The 16,089-nt window shown below is 39.3% G+C and overlaps 1 protein-coding gene across 1 annotated transcript in view; it reads right to left on the reverse strand.

Moving 5' to 3' along the window:
• The window catches only part of NUAK1 (NUAK family kinase 1), a 49,130-nt gene that overhangs the window by 11,478 nt on the left and 21,563 nt on the right, over positions 1-16,089 (reverse strand). The window contains exons 2-4 of the mRNA XM_083700282.1: positions 13,166-13,286; positions 1,759-1,910; positions 1,128-1,193 (exon numbers count right to left, since the gene is read on the reverse strand). Coding sequence (XP_083556408.1) covers positions 1,128-1,193; positions 1,759-1,910; positions 13,166-13,286 — 339 coding nt within the window. The remainder of the gene's footprint in view (positions 1-1,127; positions 1,194-1,758; positions 1,911-13,165; positions 13,287-16,089) is intronic.

The raw sequence follows: 16,089 nt of genomic DNA on the forward strand, positions 1-16,089 counted from the left end.
AAGAAGAAGAAAATGAAGCGTCATTTGAGAAAATCCAAATTCTGTCACTGTAATGGGCTTAGTATGAAGTTTCAGAAGCAGTTAGTTCAAGTTCAGTTGTATGAACTTTCTTCTTCACCATCAGTTCTTTTATATATATTTCACTGGCATTGCTGTGAGCCACTGATCTCACAGATGACAAACGCGCACATGCTTAGGACTGTGCCGTTAACTATAAATCCCCCAATTACGTTATATGTCAGGAGCAAAGAATACACCAGGTGTTCATAAACACGCATCAAGGCTAAAGCGTGTATGACATGTAAAGAACTTTCAATTCTTTATTTATATCTCATCTTCTCTTCCACAAAAGTCAAAGTGGTTTAAGTGGGGTTTCCTGGTGGTCCCCCTATCTAGGCACCAACCAAACCCAGATCTGCTTTGTGTCACCAAGGTCACTGCTTTTCAGACCATGCCATGGGAAATTTGGTACCGATATAAAAAATGCTTGTATCATATGATTAAACACCATTTGAGTTTTAAATAGCTGAAGGTGAAACTTGGGAACAGCACTAATTTCCCAGAACAGCATCACACATCTTGTATTATAGCCATTTTTTTTTTCTGGCAGAAAGCATGAAAAGGTCATTCCCATGCTTTCGCTAAGGATTTTTGACATAGTTATGACATCACCGAAAGCAAATCTGAAAGCTATCATTGTGCCTGGAGTTCCAATGAAGTCCTAATGAAGGACATGTGCTTTGCTTGAGTTTATTTTGTTACAGGGTTTGCTTATTTGTTAGATGTGATCAAAAGGATGTTCAGAGTGCTCTAGAGGATGCACTTGAACCTTGAAGACCAAAAACGTTTTTATATTCCCAGCAGCCAGCAAAAATACCACCTGTAAAGTCAATTGTATTCTAGGGCGATTCTCCTGTTTCTCCTGTTAATTGCTGTTACTCATCTTGAAGTGAAAGAGACCATACCCTTAACTCCCAGTAATATAAAAATGTAATGATGAAGTAGTCAGGGGAAAAATATTCTCTGCTTCTTACTTTTGCAGACACTGAAAGAGTTTAGAAATAGCTCCTGGGATTTTTTTAAAAAAAGTTTTCAGAACATACACAGAGAACAGAAATGACCTTTACCTTAATATTACAGTTGTCATCAAGAAGAATATTTTCCAGTTTTAGATCCCTATGGACAACACCATTCTGAAACAAGAAAGTAAGGGAAAGAAGGTGAGGAGGGACAGAAAGGAGAATAGCAAGCCACCGGGGTGGTCTTTGCATTTACACTTCAGTCATAACACTTGCAGTCTAGTAACTAGTGACAGGAGATGTATTAGTCACTTGCTGTGTGGTTAAGGGAAGAATGACTGGAATCTATCCTCCCACAAAGCCTGTAAAGCAGTAGGGGAACTCTTTTCGGAACTCAATTCCAACCCGTTCTTCCCTCTTCATTCTTCTCAGGCACCAGAAAACAATATATCTCAATCATGGAAGTTAGTCCATACAGAAAGTCTAGTTCTTCCAGCTTCTGGCTTTTAGGCAGGGCAAGTTATATCCCTAAAAGTGTGCTCTGGCTTTCAAATATTAATGTCTCAATTTATTCCCACATCACAGTTTTTAAAGAGTGTTAAAGCACTCAGAAATCTGCTGTGGATTTTAAGTTGTCGTGTGGGATTGCAAGAACCTCCCCACTTTAAAAACAAACTCAATTAAGGTAGTTAAAAGGAAACAAATGGAAATTTACAAAATAAGTTAATCCTTTGCTCACCTTGTGGCAGTAATGCACAGCAGAAACAATTTGCCGGAAGAAGTGTCTTGTCTCCCGTTCATTCAGCCTTCGTCTCTCACTGATATAATCATACAATTCCCCTTTGCTTGCATACTCCATGATGATCACAATTTTATCTTTGTTCTCAAACACTACAGATAAAAAAAACAACAACTGCATTTTTAATTTTTTTAGATTTAAGCATTGAACACACAAAACACACATAATCAGCCTTGAAAAGGGAGGGAGCATTGCTCTTCTCTGCTGAATTCCCATCTGCTTCAGACCAGTTCCTTCCATGTTGCTACCCTGGGGTGCCTTTCACTGCCCTTTGAACCTGGGTTTGGCAATAAGGGTTGCTTTGCACTGATTTTGCTAGAAAAATAGTGCTGTATTGTGGCAGCTGGAACTTCTGCGCATGCACTCTCCCTCACACAAATCACATACACTTTCTTCAATCAATTATCCTTTTACCTGGGAGAGAGGAAGCAAGAAAACAATGTAGACCCAGTTACCAGGAAGACGGAAGAAACTGATTGTTATTTATCCAAGGCAACGATGCATTGGTTCCAGAAGGGTTAGAGGAATATAGTGAACTATCCGTATAATATTTAATGTACTTCCAGTGTTTGAACGTGGTCTGGTACAGTCAAATACCGGGATTTCCAACTGAGAGCAGCAAATGAGTTATTTAACATAGGTCAACTACAAATTCAAACTACCCCATCTTTACTTGGTCATGCTGTTGCAACAGGGGAAAACCTAAGTAGTACAAGCACAGGCATGTAGTCCATACATGCAAGACATTGATTGATTGCTGATGCATTCCTAGAGCGGAAAAAGGCAAATTTCAAAATAATGGGTTTTTGTGGGTAATGCATAACACTTGAAATGTACTTGGTGGAAGATCACATAATAACTGAGAATAATTAAAGACATTTCTTGAAAAGAACCTTTCATTTCTGAGTTTTTACATACTGTTATAATCTGGCTTTTACTGCTTTCTGCAGCTCCCGTTTTATTTATATGTGACTGATTATGATGTTTCTTTGTTGGTTTACTAGCTTAAATTTATGCTAGCTACTCCAACAGACTTTTGTCTGAAGGGGGGTGTATAAATTCCCCATATAAATAAGCAATCTCTTTTTTTTTAATGAATATTTATTAGCATTTTCAAAAACCACACAAAAACAAAAATAGACAAAAAAAACAAAAATGCAAAAATCCAAAACTTAAAAACAATTAAAAACACATAAAATTTCAATTACTTATTTTCTTTTAACTTTTTTCTCAGACCTCCTCACACCTCCCCTTCTTGTATTCCAATTTAAATTATCAGCTCAGCAAGTCCTTAACTTATTTCTCCACTTTAATTTAATAATTTATTCTAACATGTTATTTTACTTTTCTTCTTTCTTCCATTTCTTCAATTTATTTTGCAAACCTTATTTTCATTTAATTTAGACCACTTTAAAAAACAGTTTTGACTTATCCAAACTTCAACATCAATACTTATACCTCATTATTCATTTCTTAAATATTTTTCCTAAAGTCGACCAAAATTTCCCTTCCACGACTTTCCCAATTTCCATACAAATAGCAGAATCAAATAAAAACAGAACAAATTATAATTATATACCCTTTGGATTCCCAGGCTCCACCCACCCTTTTCCCGGTTTCAATCCCCAACAAATGTCCATCAGTCTCAATATACTGTTTAGCCTGATAAAATAAGCAATCTCAGACGGTCTTACTCTGATCCATTTTGAATTGCTTTAGCTGCCATAGAATACTTTTTCTTCTCTGTTCTCAATTCATCGGGTACATGGGAAACATTGTTCCATGGCAAAAAGAAAAGACTGTTTACTTCTTCAAAGATTTCTTATTGATTCATACAATATACAGAGACATCTCCTTGAACCAAGGTTGCACTGGGCAGTTCTTCCATGCTAAATGTAATAATCCTAAAGTGATAGAATTAGTGATACAACCAGTGCACAGCTTCATGACAACTGCAGGAAGGCTCCGCCAATGAACATTTAAAGAATGTGAAACAAAAAGTTCTCAACAATGAGCCTGTAGCTTCATGGGCTTTGGCATATGTCTCTTCACACTTGTAAAAGACAAAGGATTGCAGTTTTTTCCTGCCCCATTACAATGTTCAGTAAAATTCTGTGTGTGTGTGTGTGTGTGTGTGTGTGCGCGCGCGCGCATTAGGAAGCAGACAGATAAACACTGGCTGCTGACTAGAGGATTGTCTAACAGCTTGTGAAGCACTGATTCATTTCAGTGATTACATCCTCATTAACAATGAACTTTGGAAGCTATATGAGGTGGCTATGGACGGATTAGACTGCAACATCAAAATTGATAGGCTAAAGTAATTTTATCACCCTACTCCAGTCCTTACTGACAAAAATGACTAGGGCACAGTTTTTAACAAAATTGCAAAAGCACAGAAAAAGTATATCACCTTCTAGATCTAGAACACCACATTAGCCACAATTTAGTCACTGTACAGGGGACGCAGGTGGCACTGTGGGTTAAACCACAGAGCTGAGGACTTGCCGATCAGAAGGTCGGTGGTTCGAATCCCCGTGACGGGGTGAGCTCCCGTTGCTCGGTCCTTGCTCCTGCCAACCTAGCAGTTCGAAAGCACGTGAAAGTGCAAGTAGATAAATAGGTACCACTCCGGCGGGAAGGTAAACGGCGTTCCTGTGCGCTGCTCTGGTTCACCAGAAGTGGCTTAGTCATGCTGGCCACATGACCTGGAAGGTGTACGCCAGCTCCCTCGGCCAATAAGGCGAGATGAGCGCCACAACCCCAGAGTCGGCCACGACTGGACCTAATGGTCAACGGTCCCTTGACCTTTACTTTAGTCACTATACAGTACAGTAGTTCAGCTGACATTAACAGAACACACTAAATGGATTGGGGCCACACGCTGAAATCTTTGTTGCCACTGAAGTTTACATTCTTTTTATTTTACTGGAGTGAATTAATTACTCCAAGATGCAAATGCTCCAATACTATATAAGAATATACTAGGCACTGTACATATATGCAGATACTATCTACGTTGACTGACAACAGCATTCCAAGATTTCTGGCAGAGCTGGCCCTGCTACTTGAAATACTTTAATTGGTGCTACCCCTGATTTAACTTATTTTTTTCAACATGCAAAGCAAGTGTTGTATCACACAGCTATAGTCTCTCAACAGATCTAGAAGTACCTAGAGAAGGGCTTTCATCATGCTAAACATTTGTTCCATAAAATATGAGATATCACTGCAATGTTCCTATAATGCTATACTGTAATTTATAACACTACACTGAGAGATGTTCTGGTATTCTCCTAACACTTACATGCATTTGTTTAGACACAGTATTATTTATTCCAAATAATTATGAGATAAATAAATGCTATGCCCTTTTAAGACCTAATATTTAAGCTGATGATAGACTAATTGCTTCAGTATAATTATTTGGAATGCTTATTTCCCTCTATATTTTTACTACATTTGATTTATGACCTGCCATTCTAATGCAGGTAATTTGAAAGCTGGGACAGTTTCTAAAGTAGTTCTGTACAGTTGCTGCCACCACCTTGCTCACAGAAACAAATTTAATGAGGAACGGCTGCTTGGCTTTCTCCCGCTTTTTTGTTTGCTAAGATGGAAATGCCAGACAAAGTAAAACTACCCTAAACCATTCCACAACTGGGAGTCAGCAACTAGGATGCACAACATGTTATTCAGAAAAGGTGCTATGAACCTGCTCAACTGAAAGAGTCTGATCACACTTTTCCCTATAGGATCCTGTTAGTTCTGACTAAAATCTCTACGAGACCCCTAGAGACTACTTCTCCTCCAGGGGGTTCACTATTGGACAAGATTGCATAGGAAGGTGTGCTATTAGGTCATGTCTGGAACGTCTTCTCCCTAGAAATATGTGTTTTTTTCCACTGGGGCTTAAAGCAGGAACCTTCAGCTCTGTATGCAGTTTCCCTGCGGAGTGTGTATATGTACATTTCAATGCCATGATGCTTTCCAGTAGAAAGTTAAGTCTTTATACAACTTGATGAAAGTGTTTTATGTTCAAACAATCAATGTATTAACTTCCTCCCCTTAATTCTAAGAGCAAATGTGTTTGTTTATTCTGATATTGGTATTTTTTTTTATTTTTTTAAAAAATCATGTTTGTGACCAGGTGGTTTTGACTTGGGATTTTATTATAGGATAAAGAATGTAAAACTGGGGAAGAATTTCCATGCTCATTACCAAAGATGTGTCTGAACCAAAGTACATTTTGTAACCTCTCAATCCATTATTCTCCATCACATCTCCTTGTACTATCATAACTCCTGAATGCATTTTGTCAGCTATATTTAGAAGGCTTGAAATGATGAGTTCAGCTTCTATTCGGAGCTCCAAACTTCGAAGGAAACCTTGCTAGTACAAAGACTTGCTCTTCTTGTTCAGAACTTTGGAATTTCACTGCATCCAATGAGGCATAATTTTCCTCTTAAAAACGTGAGGCAAGCTGAAAATAGAGTTTATAAGTGAAAAGGTAGAAACAGTATGTGTATACTGATGGGACAAGCACGGGCTAAGAAAAACAAATAAAAAAGCTATACATTATTTTGGCTACATCTTTTACACACTGGCTAGGATTTTTTACAACTGTTTGTTTGTATATGTTTAAAATGGGAGTAAAACTATTCCCATGTCCCACTTTATTTCTGTTTCTGGAATCCTAAATTGAGAATAAAAGCTGTAGTTGTACGGTATTTTTCTAAACCGACATCCACCTTGAGGACTGAATGCTTTCCGTTTACATGTAACCCCAGGATAAGAATTTTAGTTTGTTGTTTTAAGAGAGGCAGCCAATCTCTTCACATTGGAACCATCTGAATTCTCCTCATGCCTTTGCTCTATATCAGAGCAATCTCCTAAATTAGTTCCAGTATGTTGACATTCCTTCCATCTGGTGTCTTTCCATAAAGTGGTATTTTTATTACCCTCCTTACAGCAGCAGACAGAAGTACCTTTGCAATGATACAAAGTGGTCTTTTATTAAAGGTCAGCCAAATCAGGGCAGCAAGTGAGTTGGTCTTTAATTTTAGGGACAGATGATAGAATAACCTTCTCATTCAATAAAATCATCTGAAAACTATTCAGTTTAAAGAACATTTTTTATAAAAAAAATACATCTGAATAATGGAAAACCATTCATGAGATCTAAAATCAGTTGTATGCCATCTACTCAGATCTAAGTGGAAAGCGTTTCTAGGCCTTTGCTTTAAATTAAAGGTAAAGGTAAAGGGACCCCGACTGTTAGGTCCAGTCGTGGCGGCACTCATCTCGCTTTATTGGCCGAGGGAGCCGGCGTACAGCTTCCGGGTCATGTGGCCAGCATGACTAAGCCGCTTCTGGCGAACCAGAGCAGCGCACGGAAACGCTGTTTACCTTCCCGCCAGAGTGGTACCTATTTATCTACTTGCACTTTGACATGCTTTCGAACTGCTAGGTTCACAGGAGCTGGGACCGAACAACAGGAGCTCACCCCGTTGTGGGGATTCAAACCGCCGACCTTCTGATCGGCAAGCCCTAGGCTCTGTAGTTTAGACCACAGCGCCACCCACGTCCCTTTGCTTTAAATTACACTGACATAAAAAGTGATTAAATTGCAGGAGTATTAAGTTAAAGACACACAGACAAATATTTTCCCTGTTAACACATACTATCCAAATCCATACTATATGTTAACACATACTATCCAAAGCATAATTTTGGGGGGGAAATGAGAATGGTCATATTTAGCCAACCAAATCAAGCACAACACACAAACACACTTTTTTGTACTAGCATGATCTTTGCCAGTTTACCCAATTATATAATCCAGTTTACTGGATTTAAGCTGGAAGCTATTAAAATTGCATTGCATGTGAAGTCCACCCCACTAAATCTGAGGATACTTGAGCTACAGTGTGGCTATTCTAAATCCTTAATTGTGGCCAGAAAGGATATACTCCTTGCTTTGAGAGTCAGAGACTGCCTCAACTAAATGCAGAATACTGTACTGGGTTGTATGGATTTTCCTGCCTCCCACCGCCCCCCCCCAAAAAAGGCAGTTGGGAATGTTCCAGTGATTAGTTTGGCTAGTGCTGCAAATATTTTGAATTAATAATTAATGATGGATCCCATTCATTACCAAGATCCTGTCTGGGTAATAGAAAAGATACCTTCTGCATTCTGTTATACTGCTTATTTCAGAGATTCCTGAAGCAAGAGAAATATGTGAATGGGGCCTAGCTCTAGGAGGCCCATGCTGGGTCACAGTGTATAACATAAAAAATATATTTAGAAAAGAACACAAATTCTTTTGTGTTAGCTGTGTGTTGTGCTAGTCCCACCCCCCTTTCATAGCCTGGCCTCCTTACAACAAGCAAGTATTATTTAGGTGTTAAAGTATATTGAATGCAAGGAAGTCAAGGACTATGGAGCGTGAGACTCTGGAGGTTAGTTTAGTTTATATTACTTCAATTCCTAATCACTAGCCTCTAGGAAAATCTATATTATAATCTTGGGTGTTATCAAATGTAAACAATGGAAATAATATAGTTAAAGCCAAAGGCTGAAATAAAAAGGAAGTGGGTTAGATAACTGTAGTTAGGTGGTGTTGCTAACAAAATCAAACAATTGGCATTCTGCATTGAATACACCGAGGGCACTGTCAAAAGTTTCCACATCTTTGCTGTTTTTATATACACATTTTAGTCAGTTAGAGAAAAGACACTTCTGCATCAAACCATGGGCATTCAGAGTGGAATGGTATATGGTTTTTTTCGTTTTTAAAATATAGAATGGCAATAGAAAGAATTACGTTCTCCATCCCCATATAAATTAACGAGTCCGGTACTTTATACGTACGTTCCAATTATGCGAAGTAGTCTTCAGTCTGTTAAATGATCTACATCTCAGCCCCACTGAGTACCTGGACAACTGTCCCCACAGAGCAGGACCGTGTGACTTCTGCTCAGTTCCCTGGCAGTAATGCTGCAGGGTCCCGCCATGTTGCCCCCATTGTTATTTGACATCTAAGCCACTGGGTATGGTAATCATAGAGTTTGGAGATCAGTGATATCAGTCACTGCACTCTATGGAGGGCTACCCTTGAAGATGGTAAAGAAACTGCAGCTAGTCTAGAATGCCAGCCCAGGGTATGAAGGAGTCCTCCAGTGCAGAGCCATCTTACACTGGTTTTACATTATGTGTACTGGCTGCCTATGTTACCATGCCCAATTTAAGTTGTTAGTATTAACATACCAAGCCCTGAAGAACTTAGGACCTAGGTATTTAACGGAGTGCCTCTCCCCATATCAACCTGCTCTGGGGGGAAAGGGTGTCTTGTGTGCTTCTTGCAGTCCCATTTGTTGCATTTTGCATGCTGTATTGGGACCAAAGACAGGGCATTTTTTATTATCATGCCCATACTCTAGAATGTGCTCCCTGAGAATGAATGGCAACACCACTGAGGGACTTCCATTGCCTAATCAACACGTTTCTTTTCATTCAGCACTTTGGAGATTCTGGCTGGCTTGCTCTGGCGGTTGTAATTGCTTGCATTGCGGTATTGTTATTTTATGGCTTTTAGTTGTATTTTGTTTTAATGGTTGGTGTTGTTGGTATTATCATATTATGAACTGCTTTGGGAACATCTTAGCAAAACGTTGTCAATAAGCTTTAGAAATGAAATAAATTCAATCCCCAGAGGGACGCAGGTGGCGCTGTGGGTTAAAGCCTCAGCGCCTAGGACTTGCCGATCGAAAGGTCGGCGGTTCGAATCCCTGCGGCGGGGTGCGCTCCCGCTGCTCGGTCCCAGCGCCTGCCAACCTAGCAGTTCGAAAGCACCTCCGGGTGCAAGTAGATAAATAGGGACCGCTTACCAGCGGGAAGGTAAATGGCGTTTCCGTGTGCGGCTCTGGCTCGCCAGAGCAGCGATGTCACGCTGGCCACGTGACCCGGAAGTGTCTCCGGACAGCGCTGGCCCCTGGCCTCTTGAGTGAGATGGGCGCACAACCCCAGAGTCTGTCAAGACTGGCCCGCACGGGCAGGGGTACCTTTACCTTTACCTTAAATTCAATCCCAACAATTTCAATGTGTTAATTAGTATCCCAGCTTTCTTCCAGTGTGGATCCCAAGACAATGTACATAGAGCTCACGGCAGACATTGCTTATTCTTCTCCAGGCATTGATCTGAGCTTAAACTCTAGCAAGGTTGCTGCACCAAATGGTTTCAGACCATGCTTTGAGACTTACAGATTACTTCCAGATTTGGTCTTTGCCAAATCTGGCTTACACTCTTGCATTTACTCTTTTGCTGTAAAAAAGTAAAAGACTTGACCCCTGGACAAGCCCCCTCATTTTTTAAGTCTATACATACATTGTAGTGCGTGTGTGCGTGTGTGTGTGTGTGTGTGCATATGTGTATTGCTTTTATGTATAATTTTACAATTTTTAATTGACACCATTACTCCCCTTGTAAACTATCGTTGTTGTTTTTTCTGGTCTATGACCGTAATAAATTAATTCATTCATTCATTTACATTTGAATTCATTTCTGCTGTACTATTTAGCACATATTAGCTTCTTTAAACATTTATTTTTCACACAGCCATCATACAATGGACCTAAGAAGGACATTTCCAGGGCTGAAAGGATTCTAACTGCTAGTATGGCTGTGTAGGGATAAGGAACTTCAGGCTAGATTTGTTTTCAGGTTTTAAACTTATATAAAGTGCTGCCAGATGGGACATGTTCCTGAGGTTAGCATATCCACAGAATAATGTTTCCGCTCAAAAAAAGTTGACTCTTGAACATAGGGATTTCAGGGGGTAAAAGGTAAAAAGAGCTTTGCTTTTTAAGTTAAAATTTATGTTCTGAAAATCAGAACACTTCTGGAAAAGTCAGCTTAATCTACTCAGTCCTTAAAAAATTACTTGAAAGAACTTCCCTCCCAGCTGCAGTCAAAAGGCTGCCAATTAGAGTCCTGTGGAGAGGATGGAATTTCTCCTGATTCCGAACTGCGGATCTGCCTCTTGCAGATAATCCAGGAGATAAATTCATTCTGATCAAGTTACAAAAGCAATTCTGAAACAAGAAAGCCTGTTTACATACATGTGGATTTTGGCCACCATTGAAAACGGGTGGTTTGTATTGACATTGAGTTGACAAATGCAGAGGTTAATCACCTTTAGCCAAACAAGGTCAAAAGGGTACCCAAACATGGATCCTGTTTAAGGAAAGCAAGTGTCTGGAATCTTTATATAAAAACCTTACAGCAAAAAATAGTGCTCACACCAGGAAGTCTCGATACATCCATTAACCAGTAGTCTTCAATGTTTCCAGACGCAGAACCAACCTTCAACCTGGGAGTTGAAGTCCAGTAGTACCTGAAGGGCCTTAGATTCTTCATCTCCACCCAATGCCTTCTAAAACAAGGGTGGGGAACCTTTGGCCTTCCAGATGTTAATGGGTCCTGTCTCCCATCATCCCTGGCCATTGTTCATACAGTTTAGGACTGATGGGAATGGGAGTCAAACAGCTGGAGGGTCAGTTTCTCCATTCCTGATGCAAGGGTTACATAAAAGCTCTCTCTAGAATAAACTACTGGCTGATGAATCAATGCAAAAAGGTTATAGTATTGCTTCAAATGTTTAAAGGAAATAATGCTGCTTAAGAATTCAAGAGGAGCTGAGGCTGCTATATTTTGAAAATAATGAAATATATGACAAAACTCACTCACTGTGTAAGAAGAAAGCTGTACTTCTGTACAGCTGTACAACCATATTTTCTGCTCCTGGACTAATAATTAAGGTGGTGAGGAAAGGGTTTCTTCGACATGTGTTGTTTTATTTTTGCTTATCTTTAAATGTACAGCCATTTCCTATGTTGTTATGCACACCACTGAAATCAGTAAGATTGGCCATGCCCAACTCTGCATAGGTTCAGATTGTTCAGTAGTTTAACTGCACGGGAGAGACACACAGTTGCAGTGCTGTGTGTGTGTGTTTGGGTAGTTCCAGTCTACATTCAGAAAAATGTGCTCCATTTGCAACCCTTGTGCTGGCGCAGAAGTCCTCCCTTTCCCTGTTTAGAAATCCTATTAAGATTTTATTTAATAAAAAAGTCAGATATTCATCTCCTTTCAACTAACAGAACATGTATTTGAACAACTCAATATGTGATACTGCAACATGATTCCAAGCAATTCCTTGTTTAAATTATTGGCATCAGCTGTCAGAATAGGGTTTCCATTAAGGCTGTATGAGTTTTAACTGATTTACTTAATAGGTAAAGTTTTAATTGCAGGTTAAAATATGCCCCTTTCCCATTATTCATCAGTGTGGCTGAGTCACAAAAGTATACCTCCACAGAGGCCCAAAGACATGCCAATTCCCTCCTTAGTGCACCACATTTGATTAAAGAGAAACTTCATGGTGGCCTTTCTTCTCAATCTGCATCTAAAACTAGCAGATTATTTCACACTTAATGGTATTTCTGGTCAGCAATGAATAACAGTTTTTCTTTATTAAATACTAGCAACCGCAGACTTGCTCAAGTCTAAGACATCAAAAAATCAATGCAGTTCTGAGAAGTTCAGTCTGCTATCTTGATTCAAAAGGATGCTCAGCTTAGATGAAAACTTGTTCTGTGATCTCAAGAACCATTAGGAAAATTTTGGTTACAATCTCATAATCACCATCATATATTCATCATCATTTATGAAATTTGTACACCACCCTTCATCTGATGTTCACGAGGCAGTTTACAACATAAACACAAACTAAAAACTCAAAATGCATAACAATAATCCAGAGTGAGATCACCTCATTTATTTATGGGACAGTGAATACGTAACCAGTGCCAGGTTTTGCATCACAGTTCATCTGCCAGCTATATAGTGACAAGATGCTTCCATGACAACTACCTATTACACTTTTGCCAGAGTAATCTGACAAAATGGAAATGCAACAGTAATGGAATGGAATGCTTTTGAATGGAACGTCCTGGTGGTGGAGCTGGGAAAAAGATCCTATTAACCTAGCCCCCCACCTCCTCAGGTAGAGAAGCAAAATGAGCACTTGATTTTCTTCCTACAGGTTCCCAAACACCATAACGACTGGTATATATCGACCATATCAACACAGTGGAATGGAAAAGATTTTTAACTACATTATTATTTGTGTACAATGAACTTTTATGATATTAAACAAATAAGCACATTTTCTTACAAGTAGGTAGGGAAAAAGGTTATAGAGAACCCCTGATGTAAAAGGATTTAAGAAATTTAGAACTGAATGAGTAAATGGTACAGATGATGAAAAGAATACCAGTCACTAACCTTCATATATAGTGATGATATGAGGATGGCTGAGAGATGACATGATCTCAATCTCCCGTCTGATGTGAACCATATCTTGTTCATCCTTAATTTTGTCCTTACGGATGGATTTTATTGCAACCTATAAATTCAGGAAATTGAGTATTACTCTTGGAACAAAGCAGATGAAAGTAATCCATTAGGAGACCCCAGAAAATGAATACAGATGTTAGGTGCTGGCAAAATATGGAATGAGCAAAATAAAGTTTACAATACATGCCCACAACCCTTTCCTTTTGTATCATGACAAATACAACCCACGTTTTAAGAGCTAGTAGTACTGGATCTTTATTTGCATAGCCATTCATTTCTACAGACTGCATTTTCAAAACACATGCAGAGTAAGTGTACTCATGATCCAAATTAAGTTAGTGTTAGAAGATAACGGGGACAAATTTAGGCCAAGCTAACTCTTGATGTAAACTTATCAACCTAAGTGTGTTAGAAGTGCTAAGAGCACATTATGATTAGCAGTGTATTAACTCTAAATGATGATAAATGCAGAATAAAAAGTGAACACGAGACACTTTAAAATTAATTGTGCATTTTAACCAATGGGGAACTTTATTCTGTCTACAAGAGTGGGCGATTGCAATGCCATTTGTGAAAATGCCCTAAGTTGGCTCCCAGTATGTTTCCGAGCACAATTCAAGGTGTTGGTGTTGACCTTTAAAGCCCTAAACGGCCTTGGCCCAATTTACCTGAAGGAGCGTCTCCACCCCCATTGTTCTGCCCGGATGCTGAGGTCCAGCGCCAAGGGCTTTCTGGCGGTTCCCTCACTGCAAGAAGCAAAGCTACAGGGAACCAGGCAAAGGGCCTTCTCGGTAGTGGCGCCTGCCCTGTGGAACGCCCTCCCATCAGATGTCAAAGACATCTGAAGGCAGCCCTGTTCAGGGAAGTTTTTAATGTGTGACATTTTAGTGTATTTTTGGTCTTTGTTGGAAGCCGCCCAGAGTGGCTGGGGAAACCCAGCCAGATGGGTGGGGTACAAATAATAAATAATAAGTTGTTGTTGTCAGAAATAATGTTTTATAGAACAGTTACAGCATTTGATGAAATTGTTTTATTACCTGTTTTGCTCCTAGGTTATTCAAAGCTATTGCCCTTTTCAAAACTGGCAATTAGTTTGCACAATACAGCTGAGTGGTAAGTGTTGGTCTGGAAAACCAACAAGATCTATTAAGGAAGATGGGCATGTATATCTATTGTCGGCTATCTTTAGAGACTACAACTGGTGCAAGATATTGTGATCAGGGTGCCGACAACAACCCATATTTAGAGCAAACCACTACTTTATAACCCTTGCCTCTTGGTTTATCTTGGACCCAATTCAAAGTGCTGGTTAACATATTTAAAATCTCCAGTTCCCACACTCTCCAAAATGCTCTTCACCTTAATTTCTCTTTGGATTTCTGAATTTGATTCATCCAGTTGTATTACTGAAGTAGAACTGGTATATCAGGAATTATTCATAGTTTTGTTTATCACAAGAAAAATCTTGGTGCACATAACATTCAAATTGCTTTTTAAAAGTATGTAACAAGTACAAGAGAACAAGTGCTGTTGTGCACATTGATTAAATACCACAAACATTAATGTGATTGTACATACAACTGTATTAATATTATTTTGTGATATTTATTAACACATATTCCTGCACTGAGCAGGGTGTTGGACCAGACAGCTGACATGTTCCCCTCCAGCCATATGGCTGCATCAGTAAAATACTGCATGAAAAGAATATTAATGTAGTCTTGCATACAATCACATCAAAAATGTCCCGTCCCGTCCCTCCATAATGCTTTATCCAAGTGTACAAGCACATCTGTAACACAGAATGGAGAAAAATGCAAGAGAACTAGAAGCTGGGGTAGACTTTGCATGCTCCAATTCCAAAATTAAGCTTGGACATTTTTCAAATTAAACCAGAATCAAGGAGGCGTGGCCCGGCAGGAGGAATGAACTACAGGAACAACAAAGGATAGGAAAAATCCTATATTCCTAATTACTGTACAGTGAAGCCTGGGTGCCTTGGAAATGCATGTGTGTCCCTGGTTCTTACCCTGTCTCTATCATCACTCCCTCCCTCACTGTGAAAATTCAGACTGAAAGCTCCTTGTGGCAGGACCCTTATTTGCATAACATCTCGTACAGTGATTATGCAGCGTAAGTAAAAATACAATAGCAATATGACCTACCAACTCAAGATCAATTTCCATTATAATCTTCTCCCCTTAACAGGCAACTCTCCCCCAAGCTAAAATAATTCTTTGCACTTATGATTCCAGAATGAACTGAAAAAAATTCTAGATGCCATCATTGCTCTTTGAACCCTACATTTCATGTTCTCTGCATCACTTATGCAATCATTCAGTAGCCATATCCTTCCTGCATCCTTCCTAAATCATGGGAGTAGATGTCTTTCCAAAAGGAACTGTGGGAACAGAGGAAACAATAGCCAAACTTGAATCACAAATTCACAGTCTAAAAGCCACATGGGACTGTGTGTTCCCAGTGAAAGACAAGCTACAGAGATCAAATCAGGCAATATGATGGAACATGACCCATCCACACAGAGTATGAATGCTAGCAGGCATCCATGCCTATATGAAGTCCTTGCGTGTCTGATTTGCTTTAAATTGTAAAACGTTAAAATACAAAGATGTTATCTTTTTAAGACTGAATGAAAAGACTTTGGAGAAGCCTCACTATATCTTACAAGTCCAGCCTTCTATTTGGTCATGGAAATCATCCTATTACAAATATTTGTTTTGTTTACTACATTTCTATACGGTTTAATCATTGGCACTCCTAAAACCCTCTGTTGCATAACTCAAACAGCAGGATTTGTTGTTGGAATATATTGATTTATTGCAATGCCAGAT

The sequence above is a fragment of the Podarcis gaigeae genome (genome assembly GCF_964106915.1).
Source record: "Podarcis gaigeae genome assembly, chromosome: 10".
NCBI lineage: Eukaryota > Metazoa > Chordata > Lepidosauria > Squamata > Lacertidae > Podarcis > Podarcis gaigeae.